The sequence below is a fragment of the Enoplosus armatus genome, chromosome 23 (genome assembly GCF_043641665.1).
Source record: "Enoplosus armatus isolate fEnoArm2 chromosome 23, fEnoArm2.hap1, whole genome shotgun sequence".
Classification (NCBI taxonomy): Eukaryota; Metazoa; Chordata; class Actinopteri; order Centrarchiformes; family Enoplosidae; genus Enoplosus; species Enoplosus armatus.
Window position 1 is genome coordinate 4,574,534 of NC_092202.1, and position 22,246 is coordinate 4,596,779.

General features: G+C 42.0%; 1 protein-coding gene across 1 annotated transcript; it reads right to left on the bottom strand.

Annotated features, from left to right (window-relative positions):
- Positions 1 to 109: 109 nt before the first annotated feature.
- On the bottom strand, positions 110 to 21,019 carry capn1 (calpain 1). The gene is made up of 22 exons (XM_070929993.1): positions 20,900 to 21,019; positions 20,312 to 20,616; positions 17,814 to 17,883; positions 15,877 to 15,995; positions 9,890 to 10,023; positions 8,926 to 9,094; positions 7,679 to 7,762; positions 6,614 to 6,699; positions 5,996 to 6,070; positions 5,600 to 5,760; positions 4,792 to 4,952; positions 4,596 to 4,607; positions 4,250 to 4,461; positions 3,942 to 3,981; positions 3,786 to 3,851; positions 3,642 to 3,699; positions 3,464 to 3,528; positions 3,271 to 3,339; positions 2,955 to 3,033; positions 2,665 to 2,781; positions 2,445 to 2,503; positions 110 to 2,271 (listed from the first exon to the last, which is right to left on the bottom strand). Exons 2-22 carry the CDS (start codon positions 20,564 to 20,566, stop codon positions 2,245 to 2,247), a joined length of 2,118 nt encoding a protein of 705 aa, XP_070786094.1. The 5' UTR covers positions 20,567 to 20,616; positions 20,900 to 21,019; the 3' UTR covers positions 110 to 2,244.
- Between the last annotated feature and the right edge of the window lie 1,227 nt (positions 21,020 to 22,246).

The window sequence follows — 22,246 nt, forward strand, 5'->3', positions numbered from 1 at the left end:
GGTACTATTTATTACTTTAATGTATATGAAGTTTGTGTTCTTTATGGTGTTGAGGGGAGCCTTATTTTGATTTATATATTCAAAGCAAATACAACTTCAGAGACTCACGAAAACCTCAACATGTTTATTTTCAAAGTGTGTATAGATGGTTTACAGCGGCGCTACACAGTAAATCATTGTATTGCATGATGAATGGGTCCAAAGGGGCCCAGAATGTAAACATCTGGTAATGTTACATAAGCATTACGCTGCAAAAACCGAAGACGAGAATGCTGGCATTGTCGGAGGGCTTTGCTGTTACTTTTTGACTAAATGTTTCAAATTCAGTTCCTCCATTTACAAAAAAGACAAAAACTGGAGGAAAACAAATTTGACAACAAACAAATTTTGGTATTTGAAACACTTGCAGGTCAACTCTCTGCTTGATAAGAACATTGTGACATTTACATCCTCCATACTTAAAAGGCTTTTAAGTCTTTTTTTTTGCCCCCAAAAAAGTGACATGTTATTTTGGAATACAACTTTTCAGATAAAACACTTGCTCCCCTGGTTGAACAGAAAGTAGGCAGGCAGACAATATATCACATTTCACACGGCATGCATACAACATATCCATCCATCTTGCATAACTTCTTACCTTCACCTAAAGTACTGACGTGTTCTTGTTCCCTTTGAAAGGCTAAATCAAACAAGGCTGATACATCCCTTTTTTTTTTTAAACCACTACTTAATATTTTGCAAAAGTCAGTAAAAAGTGCCATGCATAATAATAAGCACGATTAGTTTTAAAGAAATATAACTCAACACATTCTCTATGATACAGCACGCCACCATTGTCTCTGCACTGCGGCGGCCCAGCAAAGCTTCATGAGTGGACCCTTGACGCTGAGGTGAAAGCAAAGTTCGGCACAAGATGTAAACAGAAAGTGCCAGAAAGGCCGAGATAGTAGAGATACATATTATGCACATTCATATGCGTTGAATGAAGGGCATTAAAGAGTAGGCTGGAGAACAAGCTGGCACACTCAACAGCTCTCCACATCGACCACATCCGGCACTGAGGTTGTGATAACTGACAGCAGGCTCAACTCCAAACTCTGAGCGGAGCCTTTTACAGATTGTCAGGTTGTCCTCAAGTACATTAACTCTTGGTGGACTCGCCACAGGATGTTTTTCACTTGTCAATTAATGGTAAAAATAGTCACAGATAAATGCAGATAAATGTAGCCATGCAGACGTATCCCTTCCAGCCTAGTGCGAGTGATCATCAGTGAGTAATCATTGATAGCCATATCCCGATAAAAACACCATTAAAAATGAAACTGCTAATTGACTTAAAATTTCCTACTCGACCACCCTGAAGGCTGCGGAAAAAAACTGTGTTTTTATGGAGCAAAAATAATCATATTGGTTGAGTTACAGTGAAACGTGAAAGTTAGCTATTTGGCAACTTGAGTAAAGCAAACATGGAACATGAACAAAAAACACCTTTTAGCTTAGCTTAGCTTACTTGGCGGGCTATACCTCAGCCGATATGGAGAACCAAACCAGACTTTTTAGGAAAAAGAAAAATGAATGCACGTCAGGTAAACCCAGCTCAGGAATTCTGTTGAAAATATGCTGATGGACAGCTAACTGCTGCTAAGCTAACTCCTGAGATGATAGTAAATGCAGAATTAATACACATTTTTCCCTTCAATTTCTTTTTGCATTTATCAGTCAACTTATCAATTCATTTGACTACTTATTCATCTACTTTCTTATAGGTCAGGTTTGGTCTTTTAAGACCTCGTAGCAACAAGTTAGCATTTCTTTAAACATGAATGACAGCTAGGCTAAGGAGGTAACTTATGGCTTTTTTTTCAACCATGCAAGCTACATATCGCTTCTAAAACATGGGACTTTTTTGCCTCCACCCACTGAAATGTAATGAATATGTTTATTTCATGTTTATGTTTATTTCTGCCTAGCCTAGCTCCCAGTCAGTGCTACTGCAGAGTCGACTGCCACGCTATGAGAAGTGAGCTTCCTTCTGTTGGCAAAACAGGCGACAAATATAGGATTGGCACATGTTCACCAATATAGGTGATGAATTTACAGTCTTTTAGCATCAGAGGGCCTCAGCAGCGAGCGGCGTGGAGGAGAGGAAGAGCTGGAGCAGAAAAGAAGGCACTTCTGACACAACACATACTGGGGCCTGGAGCTGCAGCCGGATGCAACAGTTACAGAGGAGTCCACTCTTCTCTAGGCAAACATGGTCAGGGTAATCCACTGTAGGACACAAAGCATGTGAATTAGGGAGAGCTAATTATGAATAAATCACAGTAAATGTCCAAAACAATGTGAGAAAAGTACAAAAGTAGATGAAATCTGTATGAAAAGCAAATACATTGTTTGGGTATATGGTAGCTTTTCTGTTCATGTAAATGTGTGTGTGGTCATACCTGACAGAAGTTGAGGGTTATGGATTTTGAGTTATTTTTGTCCATGGTCTGAAAGGTTTCTGCAGAGACAGAAACAAATACGCAGTGTGACCTTTCACGTTGGCCTTTTTTAAACAAAACACATTGATTGTACAAACGGCGATGTTGCGACTGAAATGGGCTGAAAAGCAGGCGAACTGTTCCTTTAAAGACACCGAAGTTGTGCAGTAATGGGACTCACTGTGCATGGTCTCCAGTCTGACCAGACAGGTGACAAAGTTGTCAAAGTCGACAGACATGTCGGCCTCCGTGTAGCGCAGGATGATCAGCTGGAACAAATGGTTGGTCAGCGTGAAACCTGAAGGAGAGACCACAAGAGGAACAAAACAGTAAACGAAAGTGTGAGAAAAAGATGTTCGACCCATAACCCAGCAGGGACCACTCTCTAAATGTGCAAAGAAGAGTGAAAATGCCTCTGACTGTTGTGTTTCTCTTTCCTTTTTCTTGTATAGAAACAAAAAGGACCAGTACCTGCAGATTTAAGAGCCATCCTCATCTCATAGGAGCTCATGGTGCCCGATTTGTCCACGTCAAACTCCCTGAATATAGTCTATAGTCACGGTGACACGAACAGATGGAGAAGGAAGGAAATAACAGACAGAAAGAGGAGAAACAGAAAATGAAGAACAGAAAGAAACAAGTATTTAGACAGCAAACAAGAAGATGAAAAAAAAAAACAGTCCACTGGCCAGACACCAAAATAAACAACAGGCTGACGCAAGTACCCTGAAGCAGAATCAATACTATTTAGCCTGACTCCGTCTGATCCACCAGTGTTTCATCTCACCAGGTATCGTTTAATCTTTTCCCAGAGAACGTGGAACTCTGTCAGGCCCAGCTTTCCGCTGCCGTCCGTCTGAGCCGGGAAGTTAAGGCACAACAGTGACTTTCTTCTGATCAACGAGAACGACCACAGAATACTTTTTTTTAAGAACAAGACAAAAGAAAAGCTGAACTGATATTTTATATTTCAAGGATACATCCATGAGGCTTATCATACTGCGACAAGCTTCTTTTGTGAAGCCGTCTGTCTTCAGGTCTTTATCTGTTAGCATGAGACAGAGAGACAAACAGAGACATTTTTAATTCCATACTGTTATGGAAACACAAGCTTGTAATTCCACTGCACAGTCGAGAGTGGTTACTGCTGTCACTAACGTTTGCTGATGATCCTGTTCAAAATGGTTTGCAGCTCTGTGATGCTGATCTCCATGTCCTGTTGGTGCAAACAGAGACGGTCAAATAATTGAGATGTGACTGTGTAAACCATGAAGCATTCCTCCGAGCTGCTGCTCAACTTACCGGCCCCGCCAGCTGTCTGAAGAGACTCTTGAAGCCTGCATCGATCTGGCTCTCGTCTAGCTCGGTCTGAAACACAAACAGTCTCGTTTTTTCAGCACACATTTGGTTTCTTTCCACACGTCATTAGTGGTGAGCTGTCGTGTTTCATCCTCTCACCTCTGTCGGAAGAGTCGCTATAACGTCGTCATCAAGCTCCCTGACATTGGAAGAAGAAATCATGTTGCTTAGTTGCTTATTTTAAAATGTATAGTTTCTTTCATCATAATTAGTTTTTCAAACAGGATTCTTCCTGACAAATTATCCTTATAAATATTTATGAACATTTGTTCTTACTTTGGCTTATTTTAGATATTTCATCCTCAACTGCACATACAACCATTACATTTATGCACGGCGAACACTTCACCAAGAATTTTATCAAATTTGGCTCCCAGATCCACACTCACACTCTTCTAGCCACTCACTCGGAATTGGCAGGCTTCTCAGAGAAAACCCTGAGGACAAAGTCGGCCTCTTTGTGCGGCTCGAACGTGGAGGGGACGATGATGTATTCCCCGGCTGGCAGACGCAACCTCGAGCTGACCTCCCTCAGGTTGATGAAGAGCTCTGAACGAGCGCTGGAGGCGTGGGTGAGGAAAAAATCTCGCTTCAGGTGGACCCCCGACCTGCCCGAAAACTGAGAGGGGAGAGAGTCATAACTCTTCTAAGTTAAATGTTTTAAATCCCATTACGTTTGCATTTCACGATGTCTGGATAGCATTTGACATTCTTGAATCACAACAGAAAAGTGGAAAGAAGTAAAACACATACCTCATTTGGAACCTGTAAAGGGTAGAGAGACAGAGAGAGACAGAGAGAGAGAGAGAGAGAGATTAGATTGATCCATGATGGACGGGATCAGGCTGAAGTCATTTGACGCACTGCACGTCCTGGAATCAGCGACGGCGTATAAACTTTACTTTCAATATTAAGTTTTACAAGCAGCGCTTGTTGGACTGCAGCTGACCTCATAGACGGCAAACCCGATGGTCTCCATGTCTTTGCCCTCCCGCCGTTTCTTCCTGCGGTCTTTCTGCATGAGGCCAACCAGGAAGCTGCAGTCTGATTGGCTGGGAGTGTCCGGGTGCTGCAGCACAATCTTGAACTGAGGGTTCAGCCAAAAGGTTGCTGGGAAGAAGAGTTGACAAAGTCACATGGTTTCTTTTTCTTTTAGCTTTAATTTGGTATTCAGTAATCAGGTTAAATAGATATGCAACTGTATCTTATATTAAATACTGAAAGACACTTTTATGAGCGATGAACACCGATAAAGGTCTCATCGCAGCTGAAGAGACTGTTAATGTTTCAGTAGTTGTGTATATTTTTTATCAGCAGTATAGAAAATAAGAACACAATTTGTGTTTGAGAAATCAGACTCCAATTCCGTGCATGTCTTCAGTCATGAGGGGGCATTTCCAAAATGTATTTTAAAACAGGCCATTGTTAAGTTAGTTACTGTGTAAATGGGAGTCACTGGTTCACATTCCTTTAGTAGATTCACCCAAATCCTCCCTCCCTCCTTCTACAACTCCTTGTTTCTTTGTTTTTTTTACACTTTTTTATCCCCAAAAAATGTCCAGAAGTAAAAGCTGGATTCAGTGTCTTTGGAACAGAGTTTAACACCATCATGTCATCCTAAAATTGAAGTAGGAGAAACTCTTAAAAGAAGAATTAACCTCATAAATGTACAAAGAAAAGGAAATTACGGGAGTGTTCAGGGGAAAATCCTCCTTTTCTCTCCTTTCATTTACACCTTCAGTTTCTTCACTTCATACCTGGGTAGTTCCTGCAGCCTCCAGCAGTGCTGCCTCTCCTCCACTCTCCCTGATAGAGCGAGGAGCTCCACTTCTTCAGCTGGCTGTTCTGCAGGGCGTCGGCCGTCAGGTTGCAGAGCTCCAGACGGGAGAACTCGCGCAGGAAGTCACTGAACGACATCCTGAGCGACGGACACAGATACACCATTAGGACCACCATTAAGTCTAATAGTGTCTTGGAGGTATCCGATCATATTTACAGCTCCGTTGACTCAAAATGAAAGAAAACTGATGTAAATAGCCATCAGAAATAAAAAGATGACATAAAACATACAGATATATTCCTATAATTGGTACACATCGATACACAGGGAAAGAAAAGTAATGATGAGAGTCCACATGTACAAAAAGACTCACCAGAATTCACCGTCCTCGCTGCGGTTTTGTAGCCGACTTCTGATGGAGCGATCCACATTGTCCCACTCTCTGGAGCTGAGGATTTCACAAAGAAAAGAAAATGACAGGTGTTGGTTTTGTTTTTCCACCCTGAAACCAACTGCAGAGAGTGTCAGCCTGTGCAGCTTTACTGGGACTTTTACTCTCTTTTAAGGTGAAATCATTAGAAAATGTTGCTTTTTGGCATTTCTTCTCATTTGTACTGTAAATTCACAGAGTTTCTTTTTAGAAAAACCTTCATGTTACTTGACATTAGTTATTGAAGTTATGTAGCTGGTTTTGTATCTTGAACATTCTTTGCACTGACATTCAAAGTTTCATGCTGTGTGAAGTGTTGAAAACTGTGCCACAATGTTGTAATGGGAAAAAAAAATGTCTGGTCTGGTATGTTTTCTTTCATAACTATAGTGATTTTATGTAATCCCACCCATTTCTCCACTCTCCAAGCTGAGGACGGCTGAGCAGCCCAGTAAACCCCCTTCCCCCCCTGGTTTTCTTACTGGGATGAGAGTGTGGTAATGGCTTTGGGGACTAATCTCACCACAGTTGTAGTGGAGTAAGTCTAAAGTAAAATCTTACTTGTCGCTCCAGGCTCCGGTCCATTCCACTTCCCCCCAGGGGTTCCTGATGCGAACCAGCTTGGTCATGCTTCCTCTGTACACCACCTGAGGGCGAAGAAGAAACACCCCTTGACATTCACGCTTCACTGCTTAACTTGTTAAGTTGCGCAGCAGGTTTCACTGCACACAGTCATGTGTATCTACTGTACGTTAGTGTGAAATGAATAGTTACAGTAAAACAAACCATCATAGATGGAGAAATCAGCCCATCCCATTTGAATCAAACGAACATCTGTTATAAAACGGGAAAACACCGATCACAATAATGTTCCGGTGTCAGCTGGTCTTCCTTAATCATGTGACAATGACATCAGAGTTCGCTGTTACAGAGGAAGATGCTGCAGAACAGTGATTTCTGTTGGAGAACACAGCACGACACCCTGGGCTTCAATCTATAGTTATTTAAGTAAAAATGCAACACTTGCACTGTAGTTTGGATCTAACTGCTGCTAAAAGTGAACTAAACGTATGAACTTTGATTTTATACCACTGAGGCTGCTTACAAACTGACAGCAGGTAACGTTAGCACCTTGTGATATTTGCAAATACCGTATTAATTACAGACACTTTAACCTATGAGAGCTGAAAGGGGCAAATGGAATTGTTTTTATGTCCAGCTTTTGTTTTGGCTGATAAATTGTGGATCAGATCAGTTTTTGAGCTCTCCTGGTCCATATTTCCCCAAATCCTTTCATAAAGTTTCCTTTCAGTAGATAAGGGTTTAATTTCAAGTTTCATGAAATAGTCATGACCAGTGATTTTATGTTTTCCTCCTTTTCTTACACTTCATATTTCTGAAATAGTTGGATCCGAAATAACTGTGCTGCCATTTTGGATCCGTCTGAAAAGAGATTTGAATCTTCCTGGTCAAATAAACATCAAATAGAAGTATTAAATAAACTAAAAATGAAGTTATCCCAAATGAATTATCCATCTTGATTATCCACTCCTTTTGTCACACTGGGCTTATAAAGACTTTATGTTGACTCATCATGTATTTAGTCTTCGTTTCATCACTGCTCACCTCGTCCACACCGGTCACAGAGTAGGCGTGTCCCTTCACCAGCTTCTTGAATGTGACGGCCTCCATGTCTACCGAGCTGGTGATCTGAGGATGACAGAACGGAGTGAAACAGAGGTCACAGTCACCGTCACAACACGGCTCATTCACTAACATCAGCAAACTGGGGCAGAGTGACAGCTCCATTAGCGTCACTTGTTGCTTTAACTAATACAAACACAGACGCGTTGCAGTCGAGCTGCGGACGTGACGACATTCAAAGACTGCTGAGAGATTTACGCAATGCTCTAAATCACTGTATTAGCATAACAAATGGGAAACATGACTGACATGCATACCATTATTTTTCTTTAATGAAACTATTTGCACTTGGTCACATCTAAAACAATAAATGCAAAAACTGTGAATGCAATGTTATTCATTTAAACAGTAAAAATGAAACTCCTTCGTTTGTTGCTGTTAATCTGAATATTTTACTATTTCTTCATTTCTGGTGCAGAAAGCTCTTCGACTCTTCGGTATTTGTCTTCTTGTATGTTTAGTTACCAGATAAGCGAGATTGGCTGGTCTTCCGACCCAAACTGAGCAGCACAGGGAGGCACACTGATTACAGAAAATGACCTTCGACAAGACAGACAGACAGAGTTCAGTCCCCTCTGTCTGCAAACATCCGCTTCACCAAAGTGTCCTTGAGAATTACAGAGAACTCCAGCCAGCTCCACCTCTTTTACCGCAGGTTTCCATATCTTCACTGCCCTCTCCTGGTGACCTCCCAGATCAAAAACCCCACATTTTACCGTTCACCAAGTGTTAAAGCAATGCAACTTCCTATTTTCTGATAATGAATGTATTTTCTCGATGTATTGTTTAGTTTATAGTTCTGATTACACAACTGATTTTATTATCTGCAGCTTAAATCACTTCACTTTTAATTTTGGGGACAACTTTGCTTGAATTCAGCGACTATGCCGCTGCAACAACTCTGTGGATTGGATTGTACTCAGGCAACAACTCGGCAACCGCACCAACTCATGGGAATTGTAGTATTTAGAGCAGTCCGCCATGCCAAAATGACGGATAGAACATGATTTCTCAGAAACAAGGTTGAAATAATTGAACATAAACCTATATGATTGTTCCTTTGTCCGGGAGAGTCCTGTGTTTCTATGTTAAGCAACAATCTGTGACAAAATCTGAGTTGATTTCCCATTTGCTTGGGTCAAAGGATGCATGAACGTTGCAGTACTGACGTCTATGGAGCAGCCCAGCAGTGACCCTCTGTCTATGGCCCGGCTGATGATGCTGAAGAGGTCAGAGGGGGCTTTCTTCAGGTCGTACATCTCCGTCACGCCGCCTGTAAAGTCCTCAAAGCCCTCTGACGTGCTGCCGCCTGACAGAGCCTCATAGCAGCCGCTCAACCTGAGACACAAGGAGAGATTAATGAGGATTCAAAACCGTTCAGAGAGAATTATTAGGTATATGAGCAGGCCTTAAATGGAGGCCTAACACAGAACTAACGACTGCATAGATATTAATGACAATGTTTATATATAAACTATGCAGTCAGAAGACTTCAGAGTAAGGGTACGGTATGTTCTCTCTGCCAGATGAAACTCTCACTGCTCTGCAGCTACACCACCTTATATGAATGTGTACCTGCAGACAAACAGTGAAAGTGTAACAATGCATAAATCTCACTTTTACCTCACACTCTTCCTGTTTCCTCTCTGGCAGACACACTTGACTTCAACAAAGCTGTGTTTTCACATTATTCACTGTTACAGCTAACCACATTTCCAACAGAGACCACATCTGTCCACTGGAGCAGCTGCAGTCTTAATAGCTCTCTAAGCGCTCCAAGTGTCCTAAAACACAGACTTCCTACATTCAGTTTGGAGATTTGAACCATAGGCGTCTTTGTACAGTTTAGGAATTACACCTCATACAAATGTATTCAAATTTGCACAACATCAAGGTGGATTCAACATAAACACGAGCCGCTAACTGGAATAAACAGAACAGAACATTCACTTTAACCTCACAGTGGTAAAACGCATAATCCACGTGATCACTTTAAGGCACAAAAATAAAGCTTCCAACATGGAGATTATCTGCTGATTATTATTATAAGTCATGAATAAAAATGATTTGAATGTGGACATTCTGAAAAGTTCATTAACATCTCAACTCTGTCTGTCTGTCTGTCAGTCTTACTTGGCGTAGGCCTTTTCCAGCAGTGCGCTCCAGAACTCAGTTCCCTCTGCAGAGTGGACGAACAGCAGCTTCCCGTCCTTCACTGGCAGCCGGTCATCGATCACCACCTCCACCCACTCGCCAAACTGCCAGAACTGCATGACAGACAAAAACACCAATATTACAACTCACCTGACAGATTACTAAGATGCACAAACTACGAATAAGATATTCAGTATGTGAGGAAGGTTACAAGATATTATCAGCAGGAAGGGAGCTGGTCATCCATCAAACTGACAAGAGATATTCTGTATTTGGTTTTATTTAGATTCATGGTGCGCATAAATCTAAACACATTTTTGCATTGTCGTGTTGGGTGTTGTGCCTTGTGTTTTGTATCGTACCTCAAAATTGTACTTGAGTAAATGTACTAGTTACTTTCCACCACTGATCTCAGATCAATCAGCCCTGTCTCATTTCTGGTGCTGCCTAATTTATCATGCAGCCGGCTCACAGCTCATTAGTTTGAAATACAGGAAAACGACAATGAAGACAAACTATCTGCAACTTATCATGTTTTAGACATTTGAGAAATGCTGTAGTCCTCAGCCTGCTTTTGTGTTTCAACCCTGAAGGAGACTAAATGGGCAGCATTAAACTCTACTGCTTCTTTCCAGCACCCTCACCGATCATTTAAATATCTCCAAACTAGTCCTGCAAGCAAATCATTGGTTTACAAGCCAAAGTAGCTGTGACACCGCCTCGCCCTTACCCAGAGCGGAGGTAATCAATTCTCAATCCCAGAGAAAATGAGAGAACCTAAAGTGAGTTCAATCTGTCAGACAAGATGATGAATCAGGAGGCAAAACAAGGCTTTGCTATGCAGCAGGTGAGCTGAGGTAAATGAGGGCAGGGTGAATCTCTCGGCAATGTTTTCAGAGATTGAAAGATGAAGATCAATGGCTGTGTGCCTGTTGGCCAGCAGGGAGCAGAAGAGACCAACACCACGTAGGAAAAGATGCCATTTATAAGCTGAACTGGTTCAAAAAGGGTCAAAATAGGCTGAAGTCAAAGTGTCAGAGTTTCTGTTGTTGTTCCCAAGCAACGCAACCAAAAACAACATGCTTGACATTTGGGAAACTTTACAGCTGACGTGCCCTCAGTGCTCCACCTGAGCATAACTGAGAGTTTGGAAGATTCAAGTTATTCAATACTTTATTGCCATTCTAACATATTTTCTCACATAAAACAAAAACCTCAGGACATCACATACTGTCACTACAACTACAACTACAATGTGGTCAAAACTGACCAGAGTCAACAATAAAACTGTGATGCATACCAGAATAATAAAATATGTATGTGTTAAAAAAAAAAGCACCAAGGACATTTCTCAGAGAAATCTGCGAAATCTCTAGTTAGGAGAAAGAGAGAAATCACACCTGAACCAAAGCATTTGAGATGCATCAAGGTGTAAATTACATTCTGGAAATGTGACATGCATCTACGTCATTTTTTTGACACCCAAAGTCTGAGATATTTTAAATTAGTCTTCAGAGCGGATGATGTTATCTGGATAATGACCTGATGTAGACAGTGTGAGGCGTTAAGTCCTGTCTTTTAGCTTTCCATGCAGCTTTTCTGTCAGCAAACGTGTTTAAAGAGAGTTTGTACAATCAGTTAGAAGACTCAGTTAGAAATGCACTTGTTGTCTACAAGTCTCACATTTTTGTAGTAATCTCAGGCAAAAAGAAGAGGTCACAGTATAATAACACCGTGTCGCGAAAGAGATATTTCTTTGTCAACGCAAATCAATTTGTAGGACGGAGAACGAGGGGGAGGGAAGCCGCAGCATTGTCATTTAGCAAATAAAAGGCCACAGCTGGAGCGTGTGTGCATGTATCTGTGACTGCACTTCATGTCAGCATGTGTGTTCACTGCAATGTGTTTTACAGCAGGAAGATGGATGTATGGATGGATGGATGGATTCCGCATGCCCTGCAGAGCTGCATCCACCTCCGGGAGGAGCGGTGTCACAATGCGGCTGACTGGAGACTACACACACACACACACACACACGCTTGCCCCTGGCAAACATGCAGGCACACACAACTTCTTCATTTGACTCTTTCACTCTGACACTGCTGAGCGTTTATCTCACAGCGATGTGGGAGCAACACCCAGCCTCACTGAGGGAAACGAACTCTTGCCACATCGGTGTCGTGACTTGCAGTTGCCCAGTCTTTAAAGCTTGAGAAATCCTTCATACAGTTCAACAAAATGTTCAGACTTTCTGTGTGAAACGTGTGCTATAATCGGAATATGATAAAGGATTCTGCCCCAGTTAACGGTTTCATTTGTTTCCGACTGAGATTGCCTAGTTTATAATTCATTCTTCCTCCTTTTGTTTGCCTGCCTTGCTCGTTCGCACAGACCCCATCCCTTTTCTTTCCCACTTCAATTAAGATTCCCACTGCCAGCACTCATAATTACATTTTGGGATGACTCATCCAGGTCTGGGTAATTTATCCAGAGGCTTAAAGGATCCAAACTGATACAAAGGGGAAGCCCTGGAGACTCAACAGCACACACAAAAGGCGAACGGAGAGAGTGGAAAACATGCTCGAACAGAAAAGGAAAAGGAGAAACTGCAAGTAATGGAAACAAGCAAGCATAAGAACAGTCATTGGCTGTGATACAAACACCAAGAAGAGAGGATAAAAACAAACCCCATACAGACAATGAAAGTAGGGCAACTCCTTATTAAAATGGAAAGCAGCCATATGTATTCATGAGCCATTTAGCTTTCATGCATATACATTAAACACATTTACATGCCTTTAGAACATATTAAAGTATTACTTACACTCATTCTAGCATACAGAGCAAGTGTGTCTATATATGTATATATACAGTATATATATATATATATATATATATATATATATATATATATATATATATATATGTATGTATAGAGAACGACTATATTCAACAATGTTAGAATGAACACAGCGTTTCTGGAAACAATCAGTGAAAAACAGGCCAAATATTCTGCTTTCCCTTGGCTGACTTCTCTGTAATTGAGTCACCAGCCTTTGCACACATGTGTACATGGCAGCTGTGTTTGTGTGTGTGTGCGTGAGTGCGTGTGTGTGTGTGTGTGAGAGAGAGATGTTATGTATTAATCCTTCGATACCAGATGAGTCAGCGCAGCAGCCCCAGAGCTGAAAGGATTTCAGTGTCTTCAGAAAAGTGGACATTTACCAAGACACTCGAATCTTTGTCTTCAGGGTTTGATGGATGGATTTCCCTACTCTGCTTTAACCTAACCTGCGTGTGTGTGTGTGTGTGTGTGTGTGTGTGTGTGTGCGCAGTATGTGCAACTGCTGGCGGCTGACAGCAGCCAATTTGATTTGTCAGCCTGTTTCTGGTGCAACAGCTTCCATGACTGAGCAGTCGGGCTGGCATAAGTGATTCAGGATCTTTGTGTGCATGTGCATGACCTACATTGTAGGTCGGTTCCTATGCACGTCGTGCGTGTTTTTGATGTGTGAGAGCTTCCCCTCTGCTCCCTGTTTCGCTTCCTTTTTATGTCTCTCATTCTCTGTCTCCCTTGTCAACACTTGGCGGGCTGACAGTCTGGTTGGCACAGTGCTCACTGCATCAAAGAGGGCATCCGACTCAAAGTGCTCTGTGACAAAGCAGGACGAGATGGTGGAAAATTATTACTGACTGAAGGTTTTTCCTGTGTTTGCTTCTTACTTATAAAGAGTCCTACAAAAATAATCAAATATTAATCTCCAGCTGTTTTGGCAGAACATAAGAGGAACCTGAGGGGCTGCTTAGCAACACATTTTGGGGTTCAAGACTGATGGAAGCACCGGAGACATGCTCGTGTTAGATCAGAGGAGTGAGCGCTCGCACACAGACACACTCAGACACACAGATAGTGAGGCATGTGGGATCACAGGACAGACACAGGACTCCTCCACAGCCCTTCCTGAAGTCATTAACTAACTGACTTACTGCAGTCTAACATGCCCTTCTCTGAGGTTTAAATCGTTGCAGGCGTCTCATTTCTTAGCACTGCTGTGTCTTGCATAGTCACATGCCGAATTATTTAAGCTGCTTTAGGAAAAAGCAACAGGTAAATTCTTAAAATAAATAAAGTAAATAGCCACACTAGAGGCCCTGTGAGACTGTAATGCACACCAGATGCACCAAATTCTGGGATCAAGTCCTTTCCACTAAAATGTAAAGTTTGGCCTGAAAAAAGGACACCTCAAACGCTTCATCAGCATTGCCACGCCTAATTACAGGCAAACTTTTAGCACGTAAGTGGGTTACATTAGCATTAATCTCAAAGTACAGATAAGGCTGACAGGAGTTTGTTCATTAGTTTTAGAAGTACAGCGTCAAGAACTGAAGCAATGAACAAGTGGAGATTTGACCTGCTGCAGCATTTTATCAAAACGTTTGTTTTATATTTCAATAGCAAAGAGCTGGGCTGACTGCCATCACTAAAGGCAAATATAGTTATTTCAACAGTGTATAATCAATAATCTAACCTTTACACATGAACTACAAAGATCAGTTGTAACCTCAGTGGGACCGGCGCTGGATACCAAACAAATCAACGACAACACAACAGAAAAGTAGCCGCACATTGCAGTCAGAGCTCCCGTAAGCTTCTGCTAGCAGCAACATTTCAGCATAACACAGGGCCAGATTTTGACTAAGCAAAATTAGATAATTAAAAATGAAAATTGCATCCATTTTGGTTGTAAAATACACTACATTCAAATTGAATTATAAACCACTGCTGCAAGATTTCCCTATCTCCTATTGTAGTGAATGCATGTGCTGTTCACCTGCTCACTGACTGCAGCATTAACGGGTTTATGATCGCCTCAGTCGCTGCTCCAGTGTGCAGCAGCTACGGTCTCCAAGCTGCCTGTGGTTTTGAGTGTGCGTCCGTGTGTTTTTCTGGAGTATTTGGTTTTGTGTACAAAGCAAAGTTCAGCTGATAAACTCTGACAGAGGGTCGCACCACAGATATAGAACTGATAGAACGCACATTTTGTATTTAAGTCACAAAGCGGCAGGACTGGTCCTTCAGGCGTGAGAGGTGATACTGAGCTACAGTTAAAACCATCAGACGGGGAAATGGGTGTTGGTCACTTTAGGAGAGTGTGCTTAAATCACACAAATCCACCCAGGTAACGTTTGTTGCCTGACTGACTGACTGGGTGTGGATCTGAGGTCAGTTATCTTTGATGACTCAGTGGGGTTTAACAGGTGAAAAGAGCAGATTACGAAAGAAAGAATTGCTGTTTTAAACCCTCAGTCTTGCTGGGACATTTTGGAGAGAGACAGAATAAGTTACGGTTGAGTAACAAACTTCCCATTAGGACTACAACTACTGATTATTTTCATTATCAAACAATCTATAAATCATTTTCTGAAACTAATACTATCTGGAATCTTCCTGTAGCTCAAAACAGAAATGACATCATGTCACATCTAACCACAGCCAGAGATCAATAACATCTCTCACAGCAGCACCATTTCTGCTTAAAAGAAAAACTCTCTGGCTGTATTTTGGCAGCTGAACTTGACATCAGTTTGCTTGTAATGGATCAGTGTGAAGTCAAACAGAACTACGTGCAAAAATGCATCAAAATAAACTTTTCTACTTTTGGTTTCAAACAAAGGGAAACAACCTGCTTTTGATTTCAGTCTAACAGTGGTGCAACAAGTGGTGCACCTACCAGGAAATTACACAACAGGAAGCGCTGCGGCAGAGACACACCAAATAAAGTGGGCTGGTACAGAACTGCTGGCTCCTATTCCTTTCCCACGACTGAATCCAAATGTCCGTCTAAACCTCCACCCAGCTCCTACATTGATCTGCTTAAAGTGGGAGGGAGGAGGTGTCGGTGGTGTGTTTGTGTTTCTACCCTCAGAAATATACATGTAAATGCAGGAAGTGGAGCTGTTGTCACCTGAAAGTGAAAGATGCCAGCATATCCCTGCCCGAAGCTCTGGCCGTGAGGAACCACTCGGTGGAGGAGGTTGTCGTTTAAGGTCAGCGAGGCGATGGCTGCCAGAAGCCAGCAGTCCCCTGTGGACACACACAGAGTTGTGTTACCAACATTTCTTTAAAAAAAAATTAAACACTAAATCCAAATAAAACAGATCATCATCACCATCATCATTCCTCTCCTTCACCCCTACATGAAGTCAAATGCTTATTATCATAAAGGTCTAATTCATTCATGCCGCTGAGATGAAACTTGAATGCACTCAGTGGGAAGACGCTCACATAAAACTGGAATTCACCCATTAACAGCTCAGTAATGGCAACTCTGTTTGAACAAGGCTTGCTCTCTGGGAAATGGGAGCGGCACTTGTTCCACTGGACTTGAGAGAGGGGCCACAGCTCCACAATAAGTCACTGATGTTGTTAGTGGGAATCACACAATAGCTGTTGTAGAAGTTTCTCTAGTAGTATCTTTCTTTTCCTGTATCACCACACATCCAGGCTCTGGTATGTCATCTAGATAATCTCGTCAAAAACAGAAACAGTGGTCTTTGTTGTGTTATCTGACCTGCTGGGGCTCAGTTACAAAAGTGTAGCAATAGCTGCTCTTTTATGGGAGTAGTTTAACATTTTGATTGATGATCTATTCTCTTCTTTATATCGGTGCTTTTTGATTGAACTAAGGTCACGACTCTTGACTTTCTGTTTCATTTTTAGCTATTGTTACATCTATTAATGCTGGTTAGTGATCCACAATACTGCTGCACCTCTATACCAAAAGCAATTCAAGGACAAAGCACAGGCTGTGCCGCTTTTATGTCATATTTACTTCCTTATCTATCGTATAATCTATAAACAGCCCCCGATAGCAGCTGGTGGGTTGCCAACAGATAACCCCATGCGACTGATAAAGACTTCTCACGTATTTGGCTGTATGACAAAGTGAAGCACTATGTTTTCTGGCTCAACATTTTTGGGGTTATTGTTTTGCTGCTCCTCTGAGAGTGTGTGTGTGTGTGTGTGTGGGGGGGGGGTAAAGTATTTCACTCTGAGATGAGCGATGTCACTTCCTACTCAAACAGAGGAAGGCTGGCCTTGTTCACAGATGTGAGGCAGAGAAACAAAGCATAAATTATAAATGAAGCTCTGTGTCGACCAAGAAACATCTAAGGCAACAAACTGTTACTGGTACAGTGACTGTTAACTCTCCTTCAGACTGTCCATCAACATCTGTCACTCACATCCTCATTCAGTTTGCCCTGCTGACTTTGATCGCTCGTTTTTTTGTTTTTTTAAGTTGTAAGTTGGAGGTGCTGGTGGATTGTTTACCCTTTGAACACAACCAGGTTAGCTGTATGCTAAGCTAACCTTCTCTTGTCTTGTCTTCGTGCTACAAATCTACTCATCTACCTCTCAACAAAAAACAGATGCATAATTTCCAAAATGTCGAACTATTTCTTTTATATACACAGTTACATCTGTTTTTGATCTCGTCTCACAGCAGACATTTTGAATTATTATAGCAGGAAAAGGTGTCCAAGATACCAGGACCATGAAACTGAAGCAGCTAACTGGGAATCCAGCCATTATTAATATTATTATTAAGATTTATAATTTAATATTACTACTCTGACATATCAAATAAATGAAGGCTTAGTATTTTACTCAATGACATGTTGTCTGTGGTTCTGGAGGGAGAGAAAAGCCTCCATCCACACTCTCCCAGTTTGACAAGCCTCCAGTCACCCAGTTTCTTTTGGCTTCTGCCAGCATTTCTCACTTTGTCTTTCAACCTGATTGAATCGAAGCTATTTCTCTGCTCCCCTCTCTTCTCCTCTAATAGCTGACTCACGCAGTAGTAACAGTGAAGCAGTTGGGAACTCTCCCGGCTGGACTCACCCAGAGCTCCCTGACAGATGTCTGTGCGAGTAGCTCCATCCACGATGAACTCGGGCCGCTTGCAGAACTCCTGTCAAATGCACACAAACACATGAACAAAACAAATGAGTGCTTGCGTTTGGGTACCCATTTTACAAACATGTTTCTCATGCTGTTGACTTGTGCAAAGAGTAGAAATGACACAATACAGGGTTTATGCAGGTTTCAACAAGTCAAAATGCTGTTGAAAACCTCCACATTGTCCAGAAAATCCTTTCACATTGTTTTCTGACACTAGAATGTATTTAAACTGTTCAAAGAAGCCTCAAATAAATGTCTATAGGATGCAGTTGGTCTGTTTTATCCAGCAAAGGTGAAGCAGCTAGCCAAGCGCATCTGCCAAGCCTTCCCATTTGGATTTTATTTCAAATGTGTGTTTAAAAATGTGACAAGACATTGTGGTTTTAGAAGCAGTCCTCGCAGTGGTACCTACAGAAATTCTTGTCAAGTCATCGTGTTATTCATATCCGCGAAAGCTAGCCACTTTCACACATGCAGCACTTTCATGCGAGTTTTAAAGTTGTTCAACGAAGTATTTTCTTTTTTCAGCTTTTGACGTAGCTAGGCTAGCTCTGTGTGCTTGTTTCTAGTATTTGTGCTAAGCTAGCATCCCAAAGCTATCTCTGTTCTGCGCAAAACTGATCAGCAAACAAGTACAAAGCTGAATCTAGCACCGCTAGAAAATGTGAATATTTGCTAGTTTTCTTAGTCGTAGTAGTAAACTGAATATCAAGTATATTTCTCCAAATGTGAAGCTGCTCCTTTAAAAAATGCACGGCTAAAATGAACACCAGAATATTTGAGGACTCGCAGAGATCACATAATAAACATTTCAGGAAAAACAACGTTGCATTCTAGTGTTTCTTGTTCACGCCTCGTATCCCAGTATCGGCCTGCCTCATAGACCATCTTCTACACAGCTTGTTGAGCGTGAGAAACCCCACATGAAGCTATAAAAAGAAATATTCCATTTATCCTCGTGCCCCACAAACACACACTCAGCTGCACACAAACCACCAGGCACACGGTTGAATTCACAGAAACATTAACCATCACACACACGGGCTTAAAATTCTCCTTTTCAGGCTCACACAGATCACAGATTTTGGAGGGAAATGTGAATACCATGAACCCTCTTGTGCAACGTGAATATTACAGATCCTGTGGTGCAGTACAGGCACATGCATTATAAAACATCAGACTTTTTGGAGAGACAAGACCCCGGGAAGCATTAGACACACACGTTAACACACATGCACACGCAGTGGTCTACACACAAGCACACCGTGGCTCTCACACACTCAAATGGAAGCTGCCAGAGGAGCTAAGAGGCTGCAGTCACGCTGATGATCACGACCCCGAGAGCTTTCAAGATCACGACTCGTCTCGCTGCTCTGTTACAGGGCTGACAACAGCGACCTGACACGGCATGCGCAAATCGAACAGTAACGAGAGTGTGCCGTCTTCAGGGCTGCCGTGATAACACCTAATGAAGACAGCCCCACTTTGCTCTCTGGTGTTATATTCGGCGACAAGGAGCACCCTGGTGTATTTATAATGTAGTGAGCAGTGAAGAGAGACTGAAGGGGGAAGAAACGCAGAGACAGACAAGCAGGAAAGGATGTGGAAGGATAAACAGCAGGAAGAAGAGAAAGATGTTAAGACGGTCTCTGCCTCTCTGAGACTCTTGCAAACTGGCTAAACTGGAGCAAACAGAACTCCTGACTGGAGCATTAAAAGCATATATAGCCATCATTCCTGACAGAAAGTTTAGTTGCCAAGGAACAGATGAAATTCAAGTCTGTGAGGAAAGATTCCTTCACAGATTTCTCCCAAACAAAGTCAAAGGACCATACTTACCCACATCCTTAAAATCACATACATCCATTATTACATTATTTCATGGCTGTTGTCCAAATGTATCTACATGTCAGTGCTACACAAAAGTTACTTTAATATGAAGGTTTGAAATTAAATTACGGCTTGTTTTTAGGTATTCCAGGTGCTGGGTTCAAGTGCCACACGCACTATATTGTTGTAATCACAGACTATAATGCATGCTTTTTGCATAAAAAAGGTTGCAGTTTGGTCTCTCAGTTGTCAGATGTTGGAGTTTCCCAACAGCACACACACCAACTGGTAGAGGTTGCTGTGGTACCAAAGGAAATGCAACTTTGACGAAAAAATGAAGATGACAAAATGATCATTTTGATGGGTGTGTTTAGTGTCTGCAAGTTGAGTATTATACCATATCAACATGAGTTGAACCCAGTAGCTAGCTGCCTGGAAAATGTGTTTTAAAATGTAAAACCATGAGGTGTGCTTTGCAAATAGGACTTTAACATTAAGTATGTATCAAGTATGCATATGATTTGTAATAATTTGGCTATAAAATACTCTCAAAAGTCAGAATTAATAATAATATCCCAGCAAAGACACATCTTCAGCAAAAGTCTCACCGTGGGCCTCATCCAGCGGACTCCTTGGGTCTTGGAGGATCTCGGGCCGAGTTCGTCGAATCCCAGAGACGATGTAGCGCAAGCGAACAAACTATCCTCAAACAGCCTCCCGCTCTGGAGGCACTGGGCTCTCAGACGCTCAAAGTCCTGACCAAGAAACTTCACCGCTTTGTGGTTCTGTCCCAGACCTTCATCGCGATCCCACTGGTTCCTCAGCTTGGCGGCCATGCCTGTAGCATAAATGCGCTCCTCCATCCTGAGCTTGTGGGGTCAACTGTCACTCTCTGTTGGATGTTTGTGTGGAACTACAATAAGACATAAAGACGTGTCAATAATTAAAGAGGCTACTGTGTGTGTAGATACAGTTTTGAAGTAAAGCACTGCGGCAGTGCTGATGTAAATCTGATATAAGGTGGAAATGACTTCAAGACTCAATCATAAATCAGAATGAAACATCAGTGGCCATTAAGAAGCTATTAAATATTGATGAGACCAGGCTGCTGCTTGGTTGTGGTACTTGTGGTTCTGCTGTAGCTTCGAATGCAATAACAATCACAAGCATAGGAGCACAAAAGGCAGAAGCTTTACAGGCTCTGGAGAGGGATGTCCTCCTCACGGCCAAGGCAGATCTTGTCCCAGTGAGCTACCAATCACAGTTGCTATTTTTTTTGTCCTGATGCCAGCAGGAGGGCAGGGTTTTAGTCCTTCTGTGTCCCACCAGCAGCTAAAACCTAAAAAAGAAGAAGTGAAAAATTAGGTACTATAGAGAAAGCATGCAGTGATGCAAGTCCATACGTTGCTCTGTACCTGTGCATGCGACACAGACAAAAGCAGCAGCTGTATACGCCCTCTATACACACATACAGGCTTTAAAAGGCAAATGAGCCCTACCTTTTCCTTTTCAGTCAACCGTATACACACATGCCCGCTATGCATAGCAAAGGGATTAGTCACAATAGGCATATCGGTGCTACTTTTACTGTGTGCTGCTGAATGTGTCGGTCAGAAACGTATTAAAGTCAATGTTTAATGACACAGTTGTATTAACAAAGCAGTGGGTGGCGGCTCTGTGTGGCGTGTTTATGAGCAGACAGAACAGAAGGTGTGGTTTTGTGTGAATCTTGATGCACAATGAAGGCAGCAGGAGGCCGACAACAAGCAAAAGCTCTCTCCCAACTCTTTAATTAAGCAGAGGAGGAAGTGTAAACTGTCATTACTGCCACTGAAACTCTTGACAGAACTGGAGCTTCGTGAACAGTTCATCTCAGTTCGCCTATCTTATCTCTCTACTCCTTTCTAACACAGAGAAACACATGAACATAAAAGGCCGGTTTATTTTTAACATCTCTTTCAGCGCTGTCTCTTTTTTACTATCTCAACTCTCCGCTATCCAAACACTCTTCCTGTTTCAAGACTCGGGCTGTCAGTCACAACAGACGCTGAAAAGAGTTTGGCTCTCATTGCCTCAGAAAACGAAGAAGAAGAAGAAGAAGAAGAAGAAGAAGAAGAAGCCCTGTTTCAGTTTCCACTGCTCTGGCTTCTACTGTGAACCACACCCATTAGAAACATCCCAGCTCACTGACTGAGAAATGTTCCTGCTCGCAGAGCCAGAGAACAGAACATGAACTGTAGCTACAACAACAGGTTTCCTAGTCTGTTGCTGAGTTTTACAGACTTGTTTTAGTATAAGAAACTGTGTAAGATTTAATGCTTTAACTGCGGTTTCCACGACTACTGCTGCTAGCAAGGGTAGAACTACAGCCAGCAGCTAGCTAGCAATGCTACAACTGCCATTGCTAGTGCTATGACTTAAATATAAAACTGTTTCTACTCCCATTCCTACTAGTGTTATAACTAAAACCACTACTACAGACACTTTTGCTACCGCTAATAGTATTACATAGTATTACTACTACTCTACAAAAGGCAATACTT

Bases quoted from the DNA above. Each gene is read 5' to 3' on its own strand.
- capn1 (XM_070929993.1), bottom strand. From the start codon at position 20,566: ATGGAGGAGCGCATTTATGCTACAGGCATGGCCGCCAAGCTGAGGAAC. The intron at 6,700-7,678 runs GTGAGCAGTGAT...CTTCGCCCTCAG, and splicing joins CTGTGACCGGTGTGGACGAG to GTGGTGTACAGAGGAAGCAT. The intron at 3,700-3,785 runs GTAAGTTGAGCA...TTGCACCAACAG, and splicing joins TCAGACAGCTGGCGGGGCCG to GACATGGAGATCAGCATCAC.